General features: G+C 38.6%; 1 protein-coding gene across 1 annotated transcript in view; it reads right to left on the reverse strand.

Moving 5' to 3' along the window:
- The window catches only part of Zcwpw2 (zinc finger CW-type and PWWP domain containing 2), a 115,114-nt gene that overhangs the window by 29,023 nt on the left and 64,358 nt on the right, over positions 1–21,733 (reverse strand). Inside the window, exons 6-7 of the mRNA XM_026779377.1 lie at positions 13,879–13,993; positions 4,759–4,805 (exon numbers count right to left, since the gene is read on the reverse strand). Of these exons, the coding sequence (XP_026635178.1) occupies positions 4,759–4,805; positions 13,879–13,993 (162 nt within the window). The remainder of the gene's footprint in view (positions 1–4,758; positions 4,806–13,878; positions 13,994–21,733) is intronic.

Below are 21,733 nucleotides of genomic sequence, written 5' to 3' on the forward strand. Positions count from 1 at the left end.
GCACAGGCTCACTGACTGACTGTTCCTGCACAGGCTTACTGACTGACTGTGTGAGCACAGGCTCACAGACTGACTGTTCCTGCATGGGTTCACTGACTGGTTGTGCGTGCTCGAGCTCACTGTGCATTCACGGGCTCACTGACTGTGCCTGCATGGGCTCAGAGATTGCTGCTCTTCTGGAGACCTCCCTCTGGCTGGAACTGGATGCCAGCAGTGGGGACTAGTCATGAATCTTGCCTCTGGGAAAAAATGCACAGAAAGCTAAGTAAATGCAGTGGGTTGTAGTGCACAGATTCCACATTAACAACCATGAGCTTAGCAGTCCCATGCAGGGCTAGGTATCTAGTCATCCAGTGTTCCAGGTTGTGCCACTAACCAGACTGAAGCTAACTGAATGTCTGATTGTCATGAAGAACTTCTGTAATAGGTTTGAAAAAATGCATAGCCTAAATTATTCCATTATACACATATCACAAGAGAATGGTCATTAGCTTTTATTTTTCAAATGATGTGAGTTAAATTCTTGGTATCAATAAGCATTAGGAGAAAAAGACCCACATACATAATGTCTGTGTATAAACAAAAAGGAAAAAAAAAGACATGGGTTTGTAGTGATATATTGTTTGTGATCTAACAAATATAGCTTGCCTGAAGATCAGAGTGCAGAGCTAGCCATATGCCTTTAATCCCAGTGCTAGGGAGGTAGAGACAGGAGTGATATGGTTGGGCAGAGAGAGAATTATAAGGCGAGAGGAGACAGGAGCTCAAGGCATTCAGTCTGAGGATTCATTCATAGAGGCAGGATCTTGCCTATTCAGCCTGAGCATTTGGAGAGGTAAGAACTCTAGTGACTGGCTGTTGTCTCTCTGATCTCTCAGCTTTCACCCCCTGATATCTGGCTCCGAGTTTTTATTTAATAAGACTAATAAGGATTGCACTACATGGGTTGGGGGATAAAGTGAAAAGGAAATCCCTTCCAATCAGTGAAATTTAGCTGGCATCAAGCTAATCAGGGACAGAAGACTGTTCCCTGGAAACTAGAGAAGGCTGAATGAGACAAGCTAGTTTCTACATGAGTGGGTACTGAACAATAAACACAGTCTCCACAATTAACATATAAGGTTTTTCTACAACACCAATCACCATCTCAATAGTATTCCTCTGACCAAATAATTCTTGGAAAAATAATTTTAAGGTTCATCTGAAAAGTCAACAGGCAAGAATAATAAAAGTTTTCGAAAGACTGAGGTAATAAAGGGTCACTAGTTCACATATCAAAGAAAAGACGAAGAGAATAAAACAGTTTGGAACTTACTTAATGAATATAAAGAGTAGATTATGGAAATAGATATTTTTTAGATATGGAAACAGATATTTTAACACATCAAATGCCTTGTGTTAAAGGAATATGTGCACCAATCATAGGGTGTGGGGAATGGACAGACTGTTTACAATCCAGTGACAGCACTGGGAGAGCTGATTAGGAAGCTGCAGGTAGCATTTTGTACCCTGTACTCACATAGCATGTGAACACAAACTCACTTTCCCTCAGCATCTCGAATCTATAAAGCCTTACCCTCATTCAAAGCACTATACAGTGGAGCAACACAGTCAGAGAAACTGTTCTGCAATACTTTTATTCTCACGTAAAAAGAAACCGGGAGGTCAGAGAATTAAGCAGCAAATATTGGCTCACACTGTCAGCAAGTGATAAGACTTGAAATTTGTAACTCACAGTCTAACTCTAGATGCCACTCTCAACCTTCCCGCCATATTATCCCCAATACATTTTTAATAGTATAATAATCAAAGTAAAAAGCACATATGTCTACATACAAATGTTTACTATCTGCACTTCTAGGGATAAAGGAAAAGAGTATGATATAACAGAGCAAAATCTGAGGAAAAATGAATAGCTTTATTACTAATAACTAGATCATGTAAATTTGTAAAAAAAAATACTAAGAAGTCAAAAGCAACTAGCTTTGGAGAAATACAAATTAGAACAACAGAATATGACTAAACTGGCAAAAGCATCTTTGTTCTGCTGTTTGTTGCTGAGAAAGAAGAACATGCCATGTCTCCAGGAGTCTCTCTAAAAGTCCTAAGGAAGCGATCTGGACATGGGGCATGAGGGGAAGTTGTACTGGTGAATGCCTTTTCATTGTGGCCAGAGCAACAGAGGAACCGTGAAGTCAAGTACAAACTCTAATGTGTGTAAGTGAAGGGGCAATGTTTTACAACAGGTCACAAAACCTGAAGACTCCAAGACAAGAAAATTACCGGAACTGTTAAACACTTTGGTGAACAATTGAAAAACTCGTAACACACTGATAAAATCTAGATAACTAAAGAGTGAGCCCATGTTTACAAATCAATTAGGAATAACAAATGATGAGGAGAGGGGAAGTGGGTAAAGATATGGGTAAAGTTTTCTGAAGGAATATAATGTCTAATAAATATAGGAAAAATAAGTAATGATAATTAAAATGGAAACGACAGTGACAGAGATGAGATTTGAAATATCCAAAGTCAGCCAGAGTTTGAGAAAGAAGTACTCAGGACCAGAGAGATGGGTCAGTGTGTGAAGATGCTCACTGCCACCAGAGAGATGGGTCAGTGTGTGAAGATGCCCGCTGCCACCAGAGAGATGGGTCAGTGTGTGAAGATGGTCGCTGCCACCAGAGAGATGGGTCAGTGTGTGAAGATGGTCGCTGCCAAGCCTGACTGAGGACTTGAGTTGGGTCCATTTGACTGTGTGGCTGAAAATGTTATAGTATGTTGAGTAAAGCAAATCTTTCAGTAATTTCAAGAATAATATGTTTAGTCCGTATTAGTTTCCCTTTCCATAATAACACTTGTAAATACTTTGTTGATGTAATATAAGAAGCTTCAGTACTATTTTATGAGTACACTAAGAAACTACATTTTGAAGTTTGCCCATCCACAAGGCACATCTTGCACAGTCTGTTCCAGGCACTTCAGTGTATCTAATGTTCCAGGTTCTCCTCAACAAACTTACTTGTGTTTTTTAAAACTAATATAACCTAAAGTACCTGCACAAATTCCTAATATCTCCCATTTTGCTTCAACTAATATTCCTTCTTTGCTTGCCTGTGATTTATGCTTTTATAAAGGTGAGTTTCTAAGAAAAATAAAAATTTGAAAATCTGTCAACGGACAAAAATGGCATTTTTCCTGGGTCTGACTTGTAAAAAGTAGATGAATGGAAATAGCCTGGGCTGAGCCTCTGGAGACGTGGCCCAGTGAGCCCTAGAAGCTGTCACAGACACCTGTGCGCCTCAGCTTCATCATCGTAAGATTTCTCCATCGGAATGGGCCTGAGAAGGAGCCCATGCCTACCTATTTCAAAAGATACACGCATCCTAAGTGCTGAGTGAGCACACCACATTGTGACCATGCAGTGGCAGATGACTAAACAGAGGAAGCTTCTACCTGGTATCATGGGAAATACCCCTGGTCAGTCCTGTACAGGGGAGTCTCCAGCCAGAGCCCAGCTTGCAATCCTCATCATGAAAAGTGTATGGAGGAGTCAGAGAAGCAAATAAAGCAGGAACTGACTCATGTTTGGCATTTAAAGACACACATTACATTTTTCTCTTGGTTTGCTTTTTGCCATTTTTATTATTAATGTTTTACTTTTATAAAATTTAGTATTTGAAACTTACAAACAGGTAAAAACATCACACACTAAAATTAACAAGACCCAAAGTCTATACAACTGAATGATCTTCTAGACAGAATAGGCATTCTGAACAGAAGCTGTAGACCCTCACATTAGATTTTATATTTTCAGTAACAATTATGTTTTATATACTTATCCATGTTCTCAAGACATTTTACCAGTTAGTTGAATGAAATAATGTGTTTCATATGAAATTTACACTTGTATTTATAATGAGTAGAATTTTTTAAGTCTAATGCTGTCCTTCTGTGGGACAATGGTAAGTGGAAATGATACATAGGAATAGTTAATATTTTTATAACTTTTTATTCAATATGTAAATTAGAAAACACTGAAATAACCAATTCTGTCCACACTGTGCAGTGGCAAGGCTGCACTGCCTTGCACAGTCTGCAGAGCCGCAGGGTGCATACAGGGTCTATTCCTGGACTCTGAGAGAAAATCTAGATGCACCACATGACCAAGTGTATGCTGTAAGTACTCTCTCGTTCCACATCAGTGATTTCCTATACTTGGACACTCTCACAAGAATGTCACTATCTTACTTATATTTTGCACAGTAAATAGAGTTTGACATTATTCCACATATAATATTCAAAATAATGTGTTAATGCTTTAAAGTATATTTTTAAATGTACTTGGCTTTAAAGCTTTCATTAAAATACTCTATCCAGAATTCTAGATACTCAATGTTTTTCTCTAAAGTTTAATCACCATATTAAGCTATAAACTTTAATTGTTTAAACTTTGTAGGAGAAAATTAATTTTCTCATGTGATACAGTAACACAATATATATAAACACTGCTATAAGTTTATATGTGAAATATGACTTAAATAAAAATACTTGCTTCCTTGTCCATCTGTGTTTTTATTGCCCTAATTCTAAAATCAATGGAAATCATCACAAATGTTTTTTATGGTCAGCCTAAGAAAGCAAATACATATTCAACCAACCTTCAGAATAAAAATCAGATTACTTATGATGTAATTTATGTAATTTGCCTTTCTTCAAAAAACAGAATTTGAAGTTAACTTTGAAACACAGTCTTACCCTTTTCCTGGCCACCACGGCAGCTTTGGCACCTGCTTTGGTTCTATCTGCAAAATAATATAATATGTCTACTTTAAAAAAGAACTCAACCTCTTCCTGTTCAAATAGATGCGTGAAAATAAAACTACAATTTTCTACTTTTTCACATATTAGTAACAGGACTGTTTTCAGTGGCCCTCTTAAATAAATACCAAATAAATTCACCTTATCAGTCATTCAAAAGCCATAAAGTCAAGAAGTAACTCTTATCTGATTTTATTAGTTAGCATCAAGTCTGCCTAATTTCTGGCTCCTGGTGAGTCTATGTATTCTGGAGTACATAGACTCTAGAACTGAGACCATGGTATCTCTACTTGCACACCTGTCATCTGCTGGACACTGGATAAGAACATCACATAAACTGCCCTGCTTCGTTGAATCTATATAACATGGTAGAGCACGCAGTCCATCCTCCCTGTACAACTGAGGAAACTGATACTCCAGCACGCTGCTGTGGCTGTACTGACAGAGTAGACCATTTGATTGCAAGCCCCTAGTCTGTCCACGATGTCTGCTGCCTCATTTGGGACCACTGAGGTACCAACATTGCCTCAGATAAGATTCCACAAGAGTGTGGACATTGGTACCATTTCTCAGACTACCACTGAGACCAGAATCTTTAGTAACCACCTAGCTCATGGAAAATATTCCAGGATATTATTTTGGTACTACAATACAGACATGTGCATATGTTGATAAAACCTGACTATGTGGCCACTGGTAGGTTACCTGTTCCCAGTGGATGGTCCACAAGCATTTATGGGCAACACTAATTGGACATAGTGATGTTGGAAGGAAACTTGTTAAAGGGGGAGATGTTGGGACATACTGGAGTAGTGGAAGGGGAAATAGGGAATGTATGGTCATGTATCATTGTACACATGTATGAAGTTACCAAAGAGTAGTAAGAACGGACAGAAAACAAATGCCCAGGGAAGTGTGTTACTGTATTCATACAACCACCAGGTTCCACGTGTGCAGCGTCCTCTTTCTTTCCTGTATCCCCCTAACAATAAAGATAACCCTCCTCCAAAAAAAAATCATTTTCCTTCATTCAGGTCCACACAGACTATTCACCATTGCCAGTGATTTCTCCAACTTTGAGAAATCACCACCTCTTTTCTGATATTCTGCATATGTCTAAACATATGTAAGACTGCAATAGCTGTCAAAGTTAATAATAAAAATTCATATGCAATGGTTGTTTAATATCGTCCATGACCTTGGTAAATTGTGACTTTGAGCTTCTTTAAATGTGGCAGCTAAAAGTACCTTCTTCCAAAGACAAAAGACAGGTCAGTTTCTGGTCATGTACACAAGAAATTTAAAAGTTACCACCACATCTCAAGTTAAGAGCTAAATTGAAAATCCATAATTAGATTCATCAAAGAAGAGTGGTTCTTGGGGCACATTTCTGCTCCCCAATCTGGAGAAACAGGTCAATATAGAGAATTATGATTTACCTGAGCAGAAACATGTGAACCATATGTTACATGACAACAGTCTAAGGGTAAGAAAAATCTGAACCTTAATTGGCATACCCCTGGAAATTAAATGTGGACAAACCTGTGAAACAAAATCCATCATGGGCAGGGTATGAGATCTGGAAGGTTTCTGTGAGTTCTTCCTCCTGGAGAGCCAACAAGTTCTCATGGGGATGCTGGAGAAAACTCACCCTGAAATCTGGCAGATGTTCTTACTGAGATCTGCCCACAAAAGCAGCTATTTTGCTACCGTCCAATAAACTGGAATTTTTTCTGAGCCTCACTCATTGGGGGGAAGTAACTACACAACTGTAGCCCCAGCAGCTGTCCTTTGGCACTTCAGTGCATGACGAAGAAAAACATGGGGATGCATGTCAGCTAGAAGCAATTTTAGAGGACGACATCCCCTCTCCCAACAGAGTTTGCCCTCAGGGTTAGGGACATCTTTTAGTGGTTGGTTCAGGGTTGAGGGGATGGGGAGATATTTTATGGAATTAGGGGTATTTTCGAAAAAAAAAAGGGATTAACTGGTTTGATGGGATGATTGGTATTTGTGAATTACTGTTTTTAGAAAATTGTGTTGGTACTGTTTCCTGTATATTGATATATTGAATATTGAATGTGAGTGTTCCTACCTCTATTTTTGTATAAGAGTATGCTTATAACTTTGTCTATAGTGTATTGATGCATCTACCATATTACAATGTACATTTCTACCTCTGATACTATTTATATAATAACATTGTTTACAGTTGAAGATCATTGTCTTCATATACTACACAGTTGTTTATTCCTTTAGTCTTCAAGTTAGATAGGTATTGAGAATTATATGTTTGTCATATTTATTTTTAGGTTAATCAGGTCTTTTAGATACATAGAGATTATATTTAGTATAGATAGTATAATCTTCAGCCTCTTTGAAGAGCTGTAGAAAATGGCCTTTAATCTAACCTAGAATTCTGTGCCAATGAGACACAATTACTCCTGGCAACACCACTCTACTCCCGAGAGAACGTTGAGCACCAAAGACACTCCACTGGGAGCTTGTCTTCTTGGCAGAACTGGCCTTTGGGTTAAGAAAGCCCATACCTCAACTACTGACTAGATATGAAACAGGTTTGTCTTATCTTGCCAAGACAGGGTAGGATAATTCTAAGAAAGTTCCTTGCACTTGATAATGGTATGTCAGTTATGTTAGGCCTTAGCCAAAGTTGGTTGACTCAATATTGCAAAGAGACTTTGGGTGATTGCCCAGGTAGTCAGTTGTCTCTGTCATTCGTTACACATTCTAGATATCTCTCATTTTGTTAAGTAATATTTATTCTCTTCTCAGATCTTTGATGAAGTTGAAGATTATATAATTGTAGTTACTCTCTACATTATTTAGACTCCTTGAGATAGAATGTCTAGGAAAACTTTTGTTCTCAATATTGTTTGTTATATTTATTATTTGTTATTATTGTATATAGTTGTATTTGGTTTAGTTCTGTCTTATTTAGACAAAAGGAGGAGATGTAGGGTTGAGTCCAGCCTTAGGGGGAATGTTTGCCTCGGGCTAATGTTTACCTATAAATCTGCTGGGCATGTGCCCAGCCGCCCCTTCTGCTTCCTGTTCTCCGTGGGAACTGTGGTACTGTAAGTCTATTTCCCCATTAAAGCTGTGTATATTTTTTACAAAAAAAAAAAAAAGAAAAGAAAAGAAAAACATGGGGAGGGGCCTTGTCAAGTTCACAGCCTAAAATCAAGACCTAATACTAGGACTAGAGAATGCTCCTCAATCCCGCACCTTAGCACTGTCCAGCTGACTAAAAGCTGAACCTACAGTCTGTTATCCAGTATACCACACCACCTTTCAATAAAAATTTATAGGTCATGCTAAAAGTAAAAAAAACTAACAACTTTGAAGAGAGCAAGAAATGGATGGCTAGACAGACAGACAGGCAGGCAGACAGAACCTGTATGGCAGGTGTGGTAGACCTATCAGATGAATAATGTGAACTAATTGTTATTATCATGCTAAGAAACCTAATGTTAAGAGCCAAACAACAGAAAACAGACAGCAGATGTAAAGAAACAGGAAACTTCTGAGAGTGAAAAAAAATGTTAAAGGGTGGAAGACAGGGCAGCAGGATGAAGAATGTCTTTGTCGCCTCATCAGTAAAAGGATGCAACCTGGCGATGGAGCTCTAGGCTTGAGAGTATATTAAGAGAAACTGATCAAAATGAAGGCAGACAAGAAATAAAAAAGGAAAAGAAGGGAGGGAAGAAGGGATGGTGAGGAAAGAGAATTAAGGAAGGTGACATGGGCTGGGCATGGTGTTGCACTCACTCCTAAACTCATTTGGAGGCTAAGGCTGGAAGATTGGCATGTAAATAAATAACCAAAGGCCAAAGGACCTGAAAAGACACCAGCAAAGAAAACCAAAGGAGCAAATATGCATGTGACAGTACTCAGCACCAGTGATAACAGGACCCACACATGGGGTGGCGGCCCCTTGGAGAATGTCAATGTAACGCAATGCTGAGAGTATGCAGAGCAGCAGGGATCCTCAGTCACTGCTAACACAATGTTGGAAATCAGCACATCTCCAACACAGTATTACAACCATGCTTCTAAGTGTTTACTAAAGGGAGCTGAAATTTCATGTCTATGCAAAAATGGCATTTATCAGTAATTACTCAGACTTGAAGCAATCCAGAGGTTCCTAGGTAGATGAATGGTGGGAACTGTGATACGGATAGGAGTAGAGCATTACTCTGCACTAAAAAGGAATAAAATACAGACTCATGGAAAGACGAAACAAGTGTATATTACTATAGGAAAGAAGCCGATGCAGAAGGAAGGTTTATTTATGATTCCAATCCTGAGACATTCAGAAAAGGCAAAGCTCTGGAGACAGTGGTAGGAAAAGTTGCTGAGTGTTGGCAGGGAGAAGAGATGAACACCAGGATTTTTAAGGCCATGAAATACTGTCCAAAGTAGGATGATGATAGATGCAGTAGCATGAATAATAAAAACTCAGATCAGATAATGGGGTTCAACCTGAAGATCAGAAAAGCAAAGCAGCCAAGCCACTAGAGAACTCTTACCTCTAAGAAATCCTCAGACTGAAAGAGCACAAGATCCAGTTTCATCCCGCCTTATATTCCACTCTACTGCTGGGAATAAAAGCATCTGACTCCCTAGGACTGGGACTAAGGTGTGAGCCTCGGCCACCTGGATCTGTTTCTGCATTGATCTTGTATGGTCCAGGGTGGTCTTGAACTCATAGAGATCCATCTGCCTCTGTCTCCCAAAGCCTGGTGTGTGCCACAACTGTCCGGCCTCTAGTGGCTTAGTTTTACCTTCTGGTCTTCAGGCAAGCTTTATTTATTGAACATAAGTAAAATATCACTACAGACACATGAGGTTATACCTGTCAAACACAGAGTGTAAACCTAGAGTGGCCCCTCATGTGCACTATGAACTCTGGGGATAACTAGGATGAGTCATGTATGTTTACTAACTACAACAAACCCCAGTGTGAGGTCCAACAGGGAGAGGTGAGTTCTGAGTGGATAGAGGCATATGGAAACTGCACGCACACCCAGTTTTTTGAACCTAAGGCTGCTCTAAACATGGAAGTCTATTTTGCAAAAGCATGAGTAATTATGGGGGAAAGTAGAGATAGGCAAATCCACTCTAGATGTAGAGCACAGGGCTGAGCAGACAGTGGTGAGCACCTAGCAAGGGTGAGGTATTAGATATCCTGCCACACATACACACGCACACATGCACACAGAGAGAATAATCAAGTTTTCAAGCTTCATTAAAAGAATTACTAAACTGGAGTATTAGTCAAATAAAACAAATGAGAAAAGGGGCAACTAAGGCAGAACCTTAATCTGAGTCCTTTATACATATCATCTAATGGCCATGCCCATTTTAATAAAGAACCCACATCAAAACCAATTGCTGCAGGTCAAAAGAACATGGACTACATGTTTGAAGTAATTAGTTCTAGGCTGGAGTATGAAACTGTCAGAAGAAAGCCTCCAAGCTGCCTCTACGCTGCTTAGCTATAGTGAAATATCTAAATGTTGGCTAACCTCTGAAAATGATTTTTGGATACAATAAGAAGCTAAATACTGTACACAACTCCATGCTGGATGCTAAGCGCACTCAGAGGTTAAGTCAATCCTTTCAAAGCTGAAACTGCAGGTCTAGAAAAGCAATCCTCACAGGTGTTGGTGAGGACATAACCCATAGATACCTCTCTGCCTCCTGCACTGGCTACTTCAAGGACAAAAATGAAGTCCTGAGGTCATGGCTCTCAAAAGTCAGGCTGAATTACATCAAATTCTACATATAAAAGTCATGCGACTTTTAGTCAAAAGACTTTTAGCATTTTTTGCTACAGAACCAACCAGAGAATTATTGTTCTTGAAGCTCTCTGGACAGGGGAAATGTCAAAGAACAGGAGAAGAGCTGCCCAGCATACTGATGACCAAGACAGTCCATACCACCAAGAGAGCAAGTCAGTGCTAGTGGAAAAGACATAATCCCCTTCAGCTAAGTGATTATATTACTTAGGTAAAATGTTTTAAAGCCTGTTGTGGTTGAACAAAAAGACTGGCTGCACACGGGTGGATCATGTGACAACACAGAGCTGAACCCGTGCTGCTAACAAATGTAATTTCAATATAAAGAAGGAGTCACGTCTTCTGGCCTGAGAGCAACCAGAGCAACACTATTTGCCATTTGTGTTTTTCTCAAATCAAAAGCTTCCCATACAAATTTACCAAGAATATACAGTAAACTTTTCCAATGGAGAAAAAACTCTTAACTATTGTAGGGCTCAGTTGAAGGTCAGATCTTTCCATGAAGGACCCTGCTTTCAAACTTAAGGTAATAGACACAAGGCTGCGTGGGGTATAAAATTACTGCAATCACTGCACATATATTTGAGTTTATTACAATTATTTCCCAGAACAACTGTAATATTAAGTGTCCCATGCCAACTGAGCCAGCCATTCAAGTGAGTGAATTTAAAGGCCAAGCATGATAAATCACAACATCTATGATTCAAGAATGTTTTCTGAAATGACCTGATGTATTAGTGAAAATACTTGATGAATTTAATATAATATATAACAAAAACACTAGATTAAGCTCGAAAGCATTAAATTATGCTTGTAATATTATTATTATTTTTTTTTGTTTGTTTTTTGAGACAGCGTTTCTTTGTAGCTTCAGAGCCTGTCCTGGAACTTGCTCTGTAGACCAGGGTGGACTGGAACTCACAGATCCACCTGTCTCTGCCTCCCAAGTGCTGGTATTAAAGGAGTGCACCACCACTACCTCACTTGTAATATAATTTTTAAAGAAGATTGAGGAGGCTATTGCCACCGCACTTGGCTGCTCAGCAAAAGTTGATGGTAAGAACCTATGGCAGAAAATGCCACATGCTTTGGTCACAGGACTTAGAGAAATCAAGCTGGTACCAATGTAGAAGACTCCCTCCTTAGGGACAGATTTTTATAGTATTGTGAGCTGCTAGGCTGTGAGACAAAAGGTACTAACAGTCTGGTCCAATTTGGACCTGTGAACTCCCCTGGCAAGTTATACCTATTGGTATAACCACAGCATGAATGTCTTAGGTAATAACCAACAACTATCTGATTGGATTTAAGGCCTGCTCAACAGGAAGAAACTCACACCTGGTACAGTAAACCTGGCCAAAAAACTTGCAGGCAGAGAGATCATGGGTCCTAGGGGAGAATCTGCTACTGTCATCTTGCTAAGCTGATATAGTACCCAACTGCCTTCTAAACACTTACACCCATAGATTAGTCCAGCTCTCAGTCCTCATCAGAGAATTTCCTTTTTGCAATAGACTGACGTTAACAGAAAGAACACAAATGATGCAAAGAGTAGGTACTGTGGACTCCTTATCCCTACATGTGACCTCCATGTCACAATCCCTCTCTCGAGGCTCTGGGAACATCATGGACAAGGGGGCAGAAAGCTTTTAAGAGGACTGCTACAAAATGGTGTCTTCTGGACGCAACAGGTCACTGTACTCATAAACCCTAAACAGCAGTGAGCCTGCACAGGACTTGCACAAGCTCACCCTAGCATGAACTGGGCAGATCAGGAGACGCCACTCCTAGTTGAGAAGCTAGAGGTATCTGACAGATGCCAGGAGAGAGAATGGTTTTGTCAGGTGTGGGGTCCCAGATGTGTGAATCCTGTTCTACCTTGACTAAAGGTCAGAGAGTTTGAGCTTATTTTTACTCTTTCAAAGTTGTTGACAACAGGTGTGGCTATAAACAAGGGATCCTGACCTAGAGTGTTGTTAATTAGTATTTTGAGTGTAGAGGTGGATCCACGCTACTTTGACCAAAGGCCAGAGAATTCAAGACTATTTCCGTTCCTTCAAGGAGACTGGCAGGAGGTTCCAGAGAGTGGCTGCCTGCAGAAGACTTGGTCTATTCTTTATATCACGTCAATGAAGTCTCCTCTTTTGGAGTGAAGTACATAAACATGTAGAATAAACATGGGCAAATTCAGTACTCACTGAATTTCCCTTCTGATGTTGTTCTGTGCTTCTGTCTTTTATTTCTCTCGTGTCTCTGTTCCTTTTGCTTAGTAATTCTAATCCTCACGCTTCTACCCTGGAATGCATAAACTCCATCAAAAGTGAATAACAACAGATGTCATCCAAACGTGGTGCTTACAACAGTCAGGGACAAAGTCCCGAATAGATTGTTAATGCTACAGTGTACAGTGGACAGCCCTAAATTTTTGTGCATGAATGCAACACTGACTGACTCATAGGGGTGTGTGTGTGTGTGTGTGTTGTGTGTGTGTGTGTGTGTATCATGAAGTTGGGGAGGGATGGAAAGGAGGGACCTGGAAAAGTTGGATCAGATGAGTGAGGAGGAACTTTCATAAGTAAAATGCAGTTATGTGTGAGGGGAAAATAATTCTGATTTTAAAATGTTTGTGAGCCTGTGAGGAGGCTGTCAGTAAAGGAGTTTGTCTTTGGACCTGAGTTGGATGGATTCCTAGGACCCACCCAACAAAATTAGTTAATTGATCCCTAAAGTTGTTCTCTGACCTTCACAAGCACACCATGGTGTGTCCATATAGATAATGGAAATACAATAAAAACAAATTTTAAATTGTGAGCTATATAGCTCACCCCTGATTTGAATTTATTTTAAAATCAAGTATTTTGAAAACACAGTATTCTCAAAAATAAAACAAAATACAAACCCTAGTACATTCATGTAAAATCATTCTACTAGGAATACATTTTAAATCTATGGTTCCTAAATTTTGAATTATATGCTCTGAAGTAATGGTCTATGCAGTGCAAGAGTAAATAAAATACCAGGAAGAACTAATTACAATGCCCACGTTTAAACAGAGTTTAGTCACTGAGAATAATTTTGGAAGACAAGATATTGCTATTAATTCACTTGAAAATTCTTTTACAATAAACAGAAACCACATTTGAAGAAAAGACAGAGATTTCTAAATGTGCACACATACTTTAGCAGACACACATCCAGGTGCTCTGACTGGACAGTAAGAAAGAACTACACATACCCCGTTTGGACAGGCAGCACACGTCTAGTCTTTGCTCAGGAGAACGCCTGTAGAGCTGGTACGCCTCCTCGAGGGCACTTCTATACCACCTCTTTTTATGTGTACATTCTGCGGTCTATATAAATGCATAAATGCAGACAATGAGTAACTTTTAACTTTAAATATAAATTTTGTTTTAGAATCTATACTTTAAATACTTGCTGGAACTGAGTTTAATTTGAGCACTGTATAACATTGTCACTTAGGCATTAGTATCTGACTATTATTTCATTTTTTTAAAACTTAGTAGTGCTGTGAGAATCTTACAAGTTAATAACTATCTCGTTAAGATGATAGGATGTATCTCACATGCCCCCAGGGTAAGCAAGCAGTCAACATGAGCACAGCTGCCTAGAGTAACACTAACCTCACTCTGTGTGACAGAGAATGATACCAGAGTGGGAGAAATGACAACAGAATATTTGTAGAATAAAAACATCAATTCTATTTGCATTCATTCTGGGCACTGTGGCAGACCTCAACATATATACACATTTCTTAAACTTGCTGCACCCCAGCCTCTCCATGTATAAAATGTGAGTATGAGCAGCCAACACCTGAGTATTCATGAGTATTATCTGAGAAAATAGATGATGGTTTTCTAGAATAATAAGACTTCAGTGTATGCTATTCTAACAAGACACAGCATATTTTCTAGATGCTTAAAAACTGAACAAAATAATCTGAGTTAAAAATATTAGTCATCTAATATAGCAATTTTTCCAAAGATTTTTAATTACTAGGAAGATTTTCATGTCTTTCAGTTCTACAACTGATAAAAATGCACAACACAATTTTTTTGAAAATGCCATTACGGGGACTATAGATATTTATACTATCAATACATATTTAGCACCTATACACAAAGGTCTTAGGCTTGTCTTTGATAAAAGGGATAGTGTAGTATTTGAACAGGATTTCCAACCTCTACAGCACCCCCTCTCAACTTACAGAAAGAAACTGTGCACAAAGCCACATCATTTCTGTAGTCCCCAAATTAATATCAACTATCAGCTCCAACTATGCCCAATGCACTCATTTAATGATTTGTTACATTCTGGCATGTGTCATGGCCATCACCACCCATACACAAAGGCCCGTGGAGACAGGGTGCATTGACCTTTGTGACTTGCACAGTCCCTCTGCTCTGACACCTCACTGAGTGCTGTGAACATTCAGAAAAACGTTTCTTAACTGTGGTTCTGGGCAACCACTGGTACAGAATTCAAGCAGTAAAAGAAAATATCAAATAAAATATACTTTCACACACATAATATGTAAATTTCATTCATTTACTAAGTTCTCAGTTTTAAAAAGATGAAAGAAAATGTAGGCAATTCATTTTGTTAACTGTACTCTTTAATGTTTACATTTACATATTTTTGTGTGAGCCACAGCACATGTGTGGAAGCTGAAAGACAATGTAAAGGGTCTGGTTCTCTCCTCCCACCATGTGAGTTCTGAGGACCAAACTCAGGTTGTCAGGCTTGGAGACAAGCATCTTTATACATTGAACCATCTTGCTGGCCTTCACACTGCATATTCTACATTATTAATATCTGGGTGGGCATGGTGACATAAAACTTTTACCCCAGCACTCAGGAGGCAGAGGCAGGTGGATCTCTGTGAGTTCAAAGTCAGACTGGTCTCCATAGTGAGTTTTAGGTCAGTTAATGCTACATAGACAGACCTTATCTAGAATATGTATGCTAGTTTTTATCGCAGTTATCTCTGCAGCACTGATGTTATCATGACATTGAGAAGCTGTGTAGTGAAGAAAATCTCCTCCTAAAACTGAATAGATGCTCTGCTACTACCTGTATGGAAAGAGCTCATGACTGTTAGCAATAACAACGACAGACAATGAAGAGAAGCAGAAAGCTGTGACATTGTCAGGGCTTCTTTAAGAACTTTTGGTAGATACAGGACACCTTGTGGCTGAACAAATAAACACTTTTGATGGCTCCCAATAGCTGAGCCTCAACTTTATGAAGAATTTTTAATTCCAGAATTAGAAATTCTGGAAATTTTTTAATAAAATGTGACTTCAAGTTCTAGTGATTATGAATGTGCTATTCTTCTCATTCTTGAAATTCTTGCTCACCAAGAACTCAGCACATTAATGCTTTTGCTATTCTTCCACAAGTATAGTATGCATTTACAAGCACTTATTTTACAATGATATCAATAGATATATACTTTATTTTCTCAATTTTCTCTCTAATTTGTGCTATTTATCAATTGATTCAACACAATGTAGACCCCCAGAATCTATTAGTGAGTAGATAAAACTCACCGATGGAGTGTTGTATGAAAAAAACACTCCACCACACTGTATGAGAAAAGAAAAGCCCACCTGGCAGGAGGGAGTAAGGGTGATCACCCATGCGGAGTGAGAGGGCCAGGATGGGTAGAGGAGCTCATTGACATGGTGACTCTTAAACCAAGACCTGAAAGAGGTTTGGGAGTTAGCCTAATCAAGGGAACAAGGTTTCTAGAGGAAACATCTTCTAAGGCAGAATATGGGTATATTCAATATGCATCAAAGAGCCCAGGGTGACTGAGAAACAATGATGAAGACAGGGTCATGAAGAAAATTACTCAGGGCCACGCTAGGGAGGGCCATGAAGCCAGTGCAGGTGCTTGGTTAGTGTGCAGAGTGAAACAGGTGCCACCGCAGAGCTCTGATGGAGGTGTTTCTCTGTTTGAATGTCCCCTCCCACTGCAGAGCTCTGATGGAGGTGTTCCTCTGTCTGAATGTCCCCTCCCACTTTTTCCTTTTGAAACAAGGTCTTACAACATTCCTCAGGCTGGAGAAAACTTGCTATCTCCCTGTATCGCTGTGAGCACTGGAATTACATGTACTACCATACCTGGCTTTGTTTCATGCCCCAAACAATCATTCTTACTACTTTGATGAGGTCAGGTTATGTGGAGATAAGTGTAGTTGAGGGACAGCTGCTGAGCCAGCTATAGCAACAGCCTAGGCAGGAAACTACAGTCACGTGGACCAAGGAAGTGCTTTTGTGTGTGAGCTCTATGATTCCATTACCTGTCAAATTAACTTAGTAACATTAGTAATGAACTGCCTTAACTGTTAGAGCTTTTATCATTTTACCTTGTGTATTTTATGGATCTAATATCATCACTCATGATTCCACTTTCCTACAAATACTAAAATTAGTTTGTATTGCCTTTTAAATTGAGAATATGTTAACATTAAATTGACATCTTCTGAGTTAAATCTTCCACACCAAAAAAAAAAAAAAAAAAAAAAAGATTCTCTATGTCCATTTTCTTGGGCTTCTTTTCTATCTTTTTAGTAAGATTTTGAACTTTTACTTAATCGACTTGATACATTGCTTCTCACACTTATTCCATGGCATTATTATAGGATTTGATGTTATTAAAAATTAGTATCACATTTCTTATTTTCAAACTGGTCACTTTTGTATAGCAATCACACATTAGCTGAGATGAAACTGGATTTCACATTTTTAATAGTTTTTCTATTATTTATAAAAGCTTTCGAGAAAATTCCAAATTACTTTTCAAGTCACCTCTTGTACTTCACACACAAGGAGCACAGCTCAGGCCACCAGAAGCTCTCCAGGCCTCAGGCCTCTCTCCCTTAAATTTCCTGGTCCTCTGGTATTAAAATGCAGACTTAAGGAAATTTTCTTTTTCATGGTGTTTTATTTTTCATGCTTTTATTTTTGAGATTAATTAAAATAACTATATCATTAATATCTTCCCTTTCCTCCCTCCAAACCACCATATGTATCATCTTTGTTCTTTCAAATTCATGTACTTTTATCTTTAATTGTCATGTGTGTGCGTATTTCTAAATATAGAAATATAATCTGCTTAGCACATATAATGTTACTTTTGTGTGTACGTGTGTGTGTGTGTGTGTGTGTGTGTGTGTGTGTATCTTTCTTCCCTGGGAAAGATTACTTTTCCCACTCTTTGCATTCCTTAGTTGCCTGTAGTTCTTTGTCTATAGTTGAGACCTCATGAAAATTTCCCCCATTGCCCCAACACATCGTTTCCCATGAGCTCCTTGGAGACCAATACTTGGTGGCCATAAGAGGTGAGACAACAGTGGCCCTGGGACCCCAGACTCCTACTCCCTAAAACCTCCATGCAGGAGAAAGGCCAGGGGTCCTCCTCCCCAGGTGCCTTCAGCATTCCTAATACCAGCAGGGAGCTGGTCTGCTAGACAGCCACTACTCCACCCCCAATGCATCGTTCCCTGAGAGCTCCATGGGAACCAACTCTTGGTGGACACAAGAGACATAAGAGTTGAAGAAAGGGATGGGAAGATGCCAATGCAAGAACTCCTCCAACATCCTAAAAAGCAATATGGTACCACCAGAACCCAGCAGACACACAACAGGAAGACTTGATCATCCTAATCCAGAAGATATAGAAGAAAACGACTTTAAACATTACTTAATGAAAATGATGGAGACCTTTAAAGAGGAAGTGGAAAACTCCCTTAAAGAAATGGAGGAGAAGACAAACAAAAAGCTGGAAGGAATAAATAAATCTCTCAAAGAAAACCAAGAAAAAGCAATCAAACAGGTGAAGAAAACAGTTCAAGATTTGAAGATTGAAATAAAGGCAATAAAACACAAACTGAGGAAACTCTGGAAACGGAAAATCTGGGTAAACGAACAGGAACTACAGAGACAAGTATAACCAACAGAATACAAGAGATAGAAAAAAGAATCTGAGGAACTGAAGATTCTATTGAAAAAATAAACTCAGTGGTTAAAGAAACACTAAATCCAACAAATTCTTAACACAAAATATTCAGGAAATCTGGGATACCATAAAAAGACCAAAACTGAGAATAACAGGGGTAAAAGAAGCAGAAGACTTCCAGCTCAAAGACACAGAAAATATATTCAAAAAAATATAGAAGAAAACTTTCCCAACCTAAAGAAATATACCAATGAAGGTGCAAGAAGCTTACAGAACACCAAATAGACTGGATCAAAAAAAAATCCCCTTGCCATATAATAATCAAAACACAAAACATACAGAATAAAAAAAGAATATTAAGAGCTGCAAAAGAAAAAAGCCAAGTAATGTATAAAGGAAAACCTATCAGAATTACACCTGATTTCTCAATGGAAACCATGAAAGCTAGAAGGTCCTGGATAGATGTGCTGCAGACACTAAGAGACCATGGATGCAAGCCCAGACTACTGTACACAGCAAAATTTTCATTCACCATTGATGGAGAAAACAAGAGATTCAATGACAAAAACAGATTTAAATAATACGTATCCACAAGCCTAGCCTTACAGAAAGTACTAGAAGGAAAGCCACAATCCAAGGAAGCTAACTACACCCACAATAACACAGGCATCTGATAACACCCCACCAGCATAACCCAATGAAAGGAAACACACAAACACTACTACCAAAAGATAACAGAGCTAACAACCACTGGTCATTAATATTGCTTAATATCAAAGGTGTCAATTCACCTATAAAAAGATACAGGCTAAGAGAATGGATACGTAAACATGTTCCAGCATTCTGCTGTTTACAAGAAACACACCTCAACCTCAAAGACAGACACTATCTCAGAGTAAAGGGATGGGAAAAGGTTTTCCAATCAAATGGACCTAAAAAAAACCAAGTAGGTGTGGATATTCTAGTATCTAACAAAATTGATTTCAAACTAAAATCAATCAGAAGAGATAGAGAAGGACGATTTAACCTCATAACAGGAACAATTCATCAAGATGAAGTCTCAATCCTGAATATCTATGCCCCTAATTCAAGAGCACCAACATATGTAAAAGAAACTTGACTTGCACATCAAACCCCACACACTAATAGGAGGAGATTTCAACACTCCTCTCTTGACAATGGACAGGTCAAACAGACAGAAAGTTAACAGAGAAATAAGAGAACTAACAGATGTAATTAATCAAATGGACTTAACAGACATCTATAGAACATTCTACCAAAACAAAAAAGAATATACCTTCTTCTCAGCACCTCATGGGACCTTTTCTAAAATTGATCACATTCCCAGTAACAAAGAAAACACTCACAGATCAAAAAATTGAAGTAATCCACTGTGTCTCATCATATCACCATGAAGTAAAGTTAGAAGTCAATAACAATACTACACCCAGAAAGCCTACAAACTCATGGAAGCTAAACAGTCAACTACTGAACCACTCCTGGGTCAAGGAAGAAATAGAGAAAAAAATTAAAATCTTCCTTGAATTCAATGAAAATGAAGGCAGAACATATCTGAAATTTTGGGATACTATGAAAGCAGGGCTAAAAGGAAAGTTCATAGCACTAAGTGCCTACATAAGAAAATCAATGACCTAACAGCATGCCTGAAAGCTCTAGAAAAAAAAAAAAGAAGCAGACTCACCCAAAAGGAAAAGAAGACAGGAAATAATCAAGTAGAGGGCTGAAATCAACAAAATAGAAACACAGAAAACCATACAACGAATCAGTGAAACAAAGAGCTGGTTCTCTGAGAAAATCAACAGACTGACAAACCCTTATCCAAACTAATCAAAAGGCAGAGAGATAACATCCAAATTAACAAGATCAGAAATGAAAAGGGGGAAAAAACAACGGACACTTAGGAAATTCAGAGAATCATTAGGTCATACTGCAAAAAATATGTACTCCACAAAACTGGAAAATGTAAAAGAAATGGACAATTTTTTAGATAGATACCACCTAACAAAATTAAATCAAGACCAGGTGAGCAATTTAAATGTACCTATAAGCTGCGAGGAGATAGAAGCTGCCATCAAAAACCTCCCAACCAAAAAAAGCCCAGGGCCGGATGGTTTTAGTGCTCAATTCTACCAGAACTTTCAAGAAGAGCTAATACCTATACTCCTCAAAGTGTTCCACAGAATAGAACAGTAGGCTCACTGCCACACTCTTTTTATGAAGCTACAGTTACCCTGATACCAAACTCACAAAGACTCAACCAAGAAAGAGAATTACAGACCAATCTCACTCATGAACATGGATGCAAAAATTCTCAATAAAATTCTGACAAACTGAATCTAAGAACACATCAAAAAATCATCCATTATGACCAAGTAGGCTTCATCCCAGAGATGCAGGGATGGTTCAACATATAAAAATCAATCAATGTAATCTGCCATATAAATAAACTGAAAGAAAAAACATATGATCATTTCATTGGATGCAGAAAAAATCATTTGACAAAATTCAACATCCCTTCATGATAAAGGTCTTGGAAAGATTAGAAATATACAAGAATCATATCTAAATATAATAAAAGCAATATACAGCAAGCTGACAGCTACCATCAAATTAAATGGAGAGAAAATCAAAGTGATTCCACTAAAATCAGGAATGAGACAAAGCTGTCTGCTCTCTCCATACTCTTCAACACAGTTCTTGAGGTTTTAGCAATAGCAATAAGACAACATAAGGAGATCAAGGGGGTTCTAATTAGAAAGGAAGAAGTTAAACTTTAGTTTTTTTGCAGATGATATGATAGTGTATATAAGTGACCTCAAAAACTCTACCAAAGTACTCCTACAGCTGATAAAACCTTCAGTGAAGTGGCAGGATACAAGATCAACTCAAAAAAATCAGTAGCTCTCCTATACACAAAGGATAAAGAAGCTGAGAGGAAAATCAGAGAAACATCACCTTTCACAATGGCCACAAATCCCACCTATGTTTTAACCTATCAGGGCCAAGCAGTTTCTTTATTGCTTAACCAATGAAATCAACAGATTGATATATGACACTCCCATATCACTTCCCCTTTTTCTGTTTA

The sequence above is a fragment of the Microtus ochrogaster genome, chromosome 5 (genome assembly GCF_000317375.1).
Source record: "Microtus ochrogaster isolate Prairie Vole_2 chromosome 5, MicOch1.0, whole genome shotgun sequence".
Lineage (NCBI taxonomy): Eukaryota > Metazoa > Chordata > Mammalia > Rodentia > Cricetidae > Microtus > Microtus ochrogaster.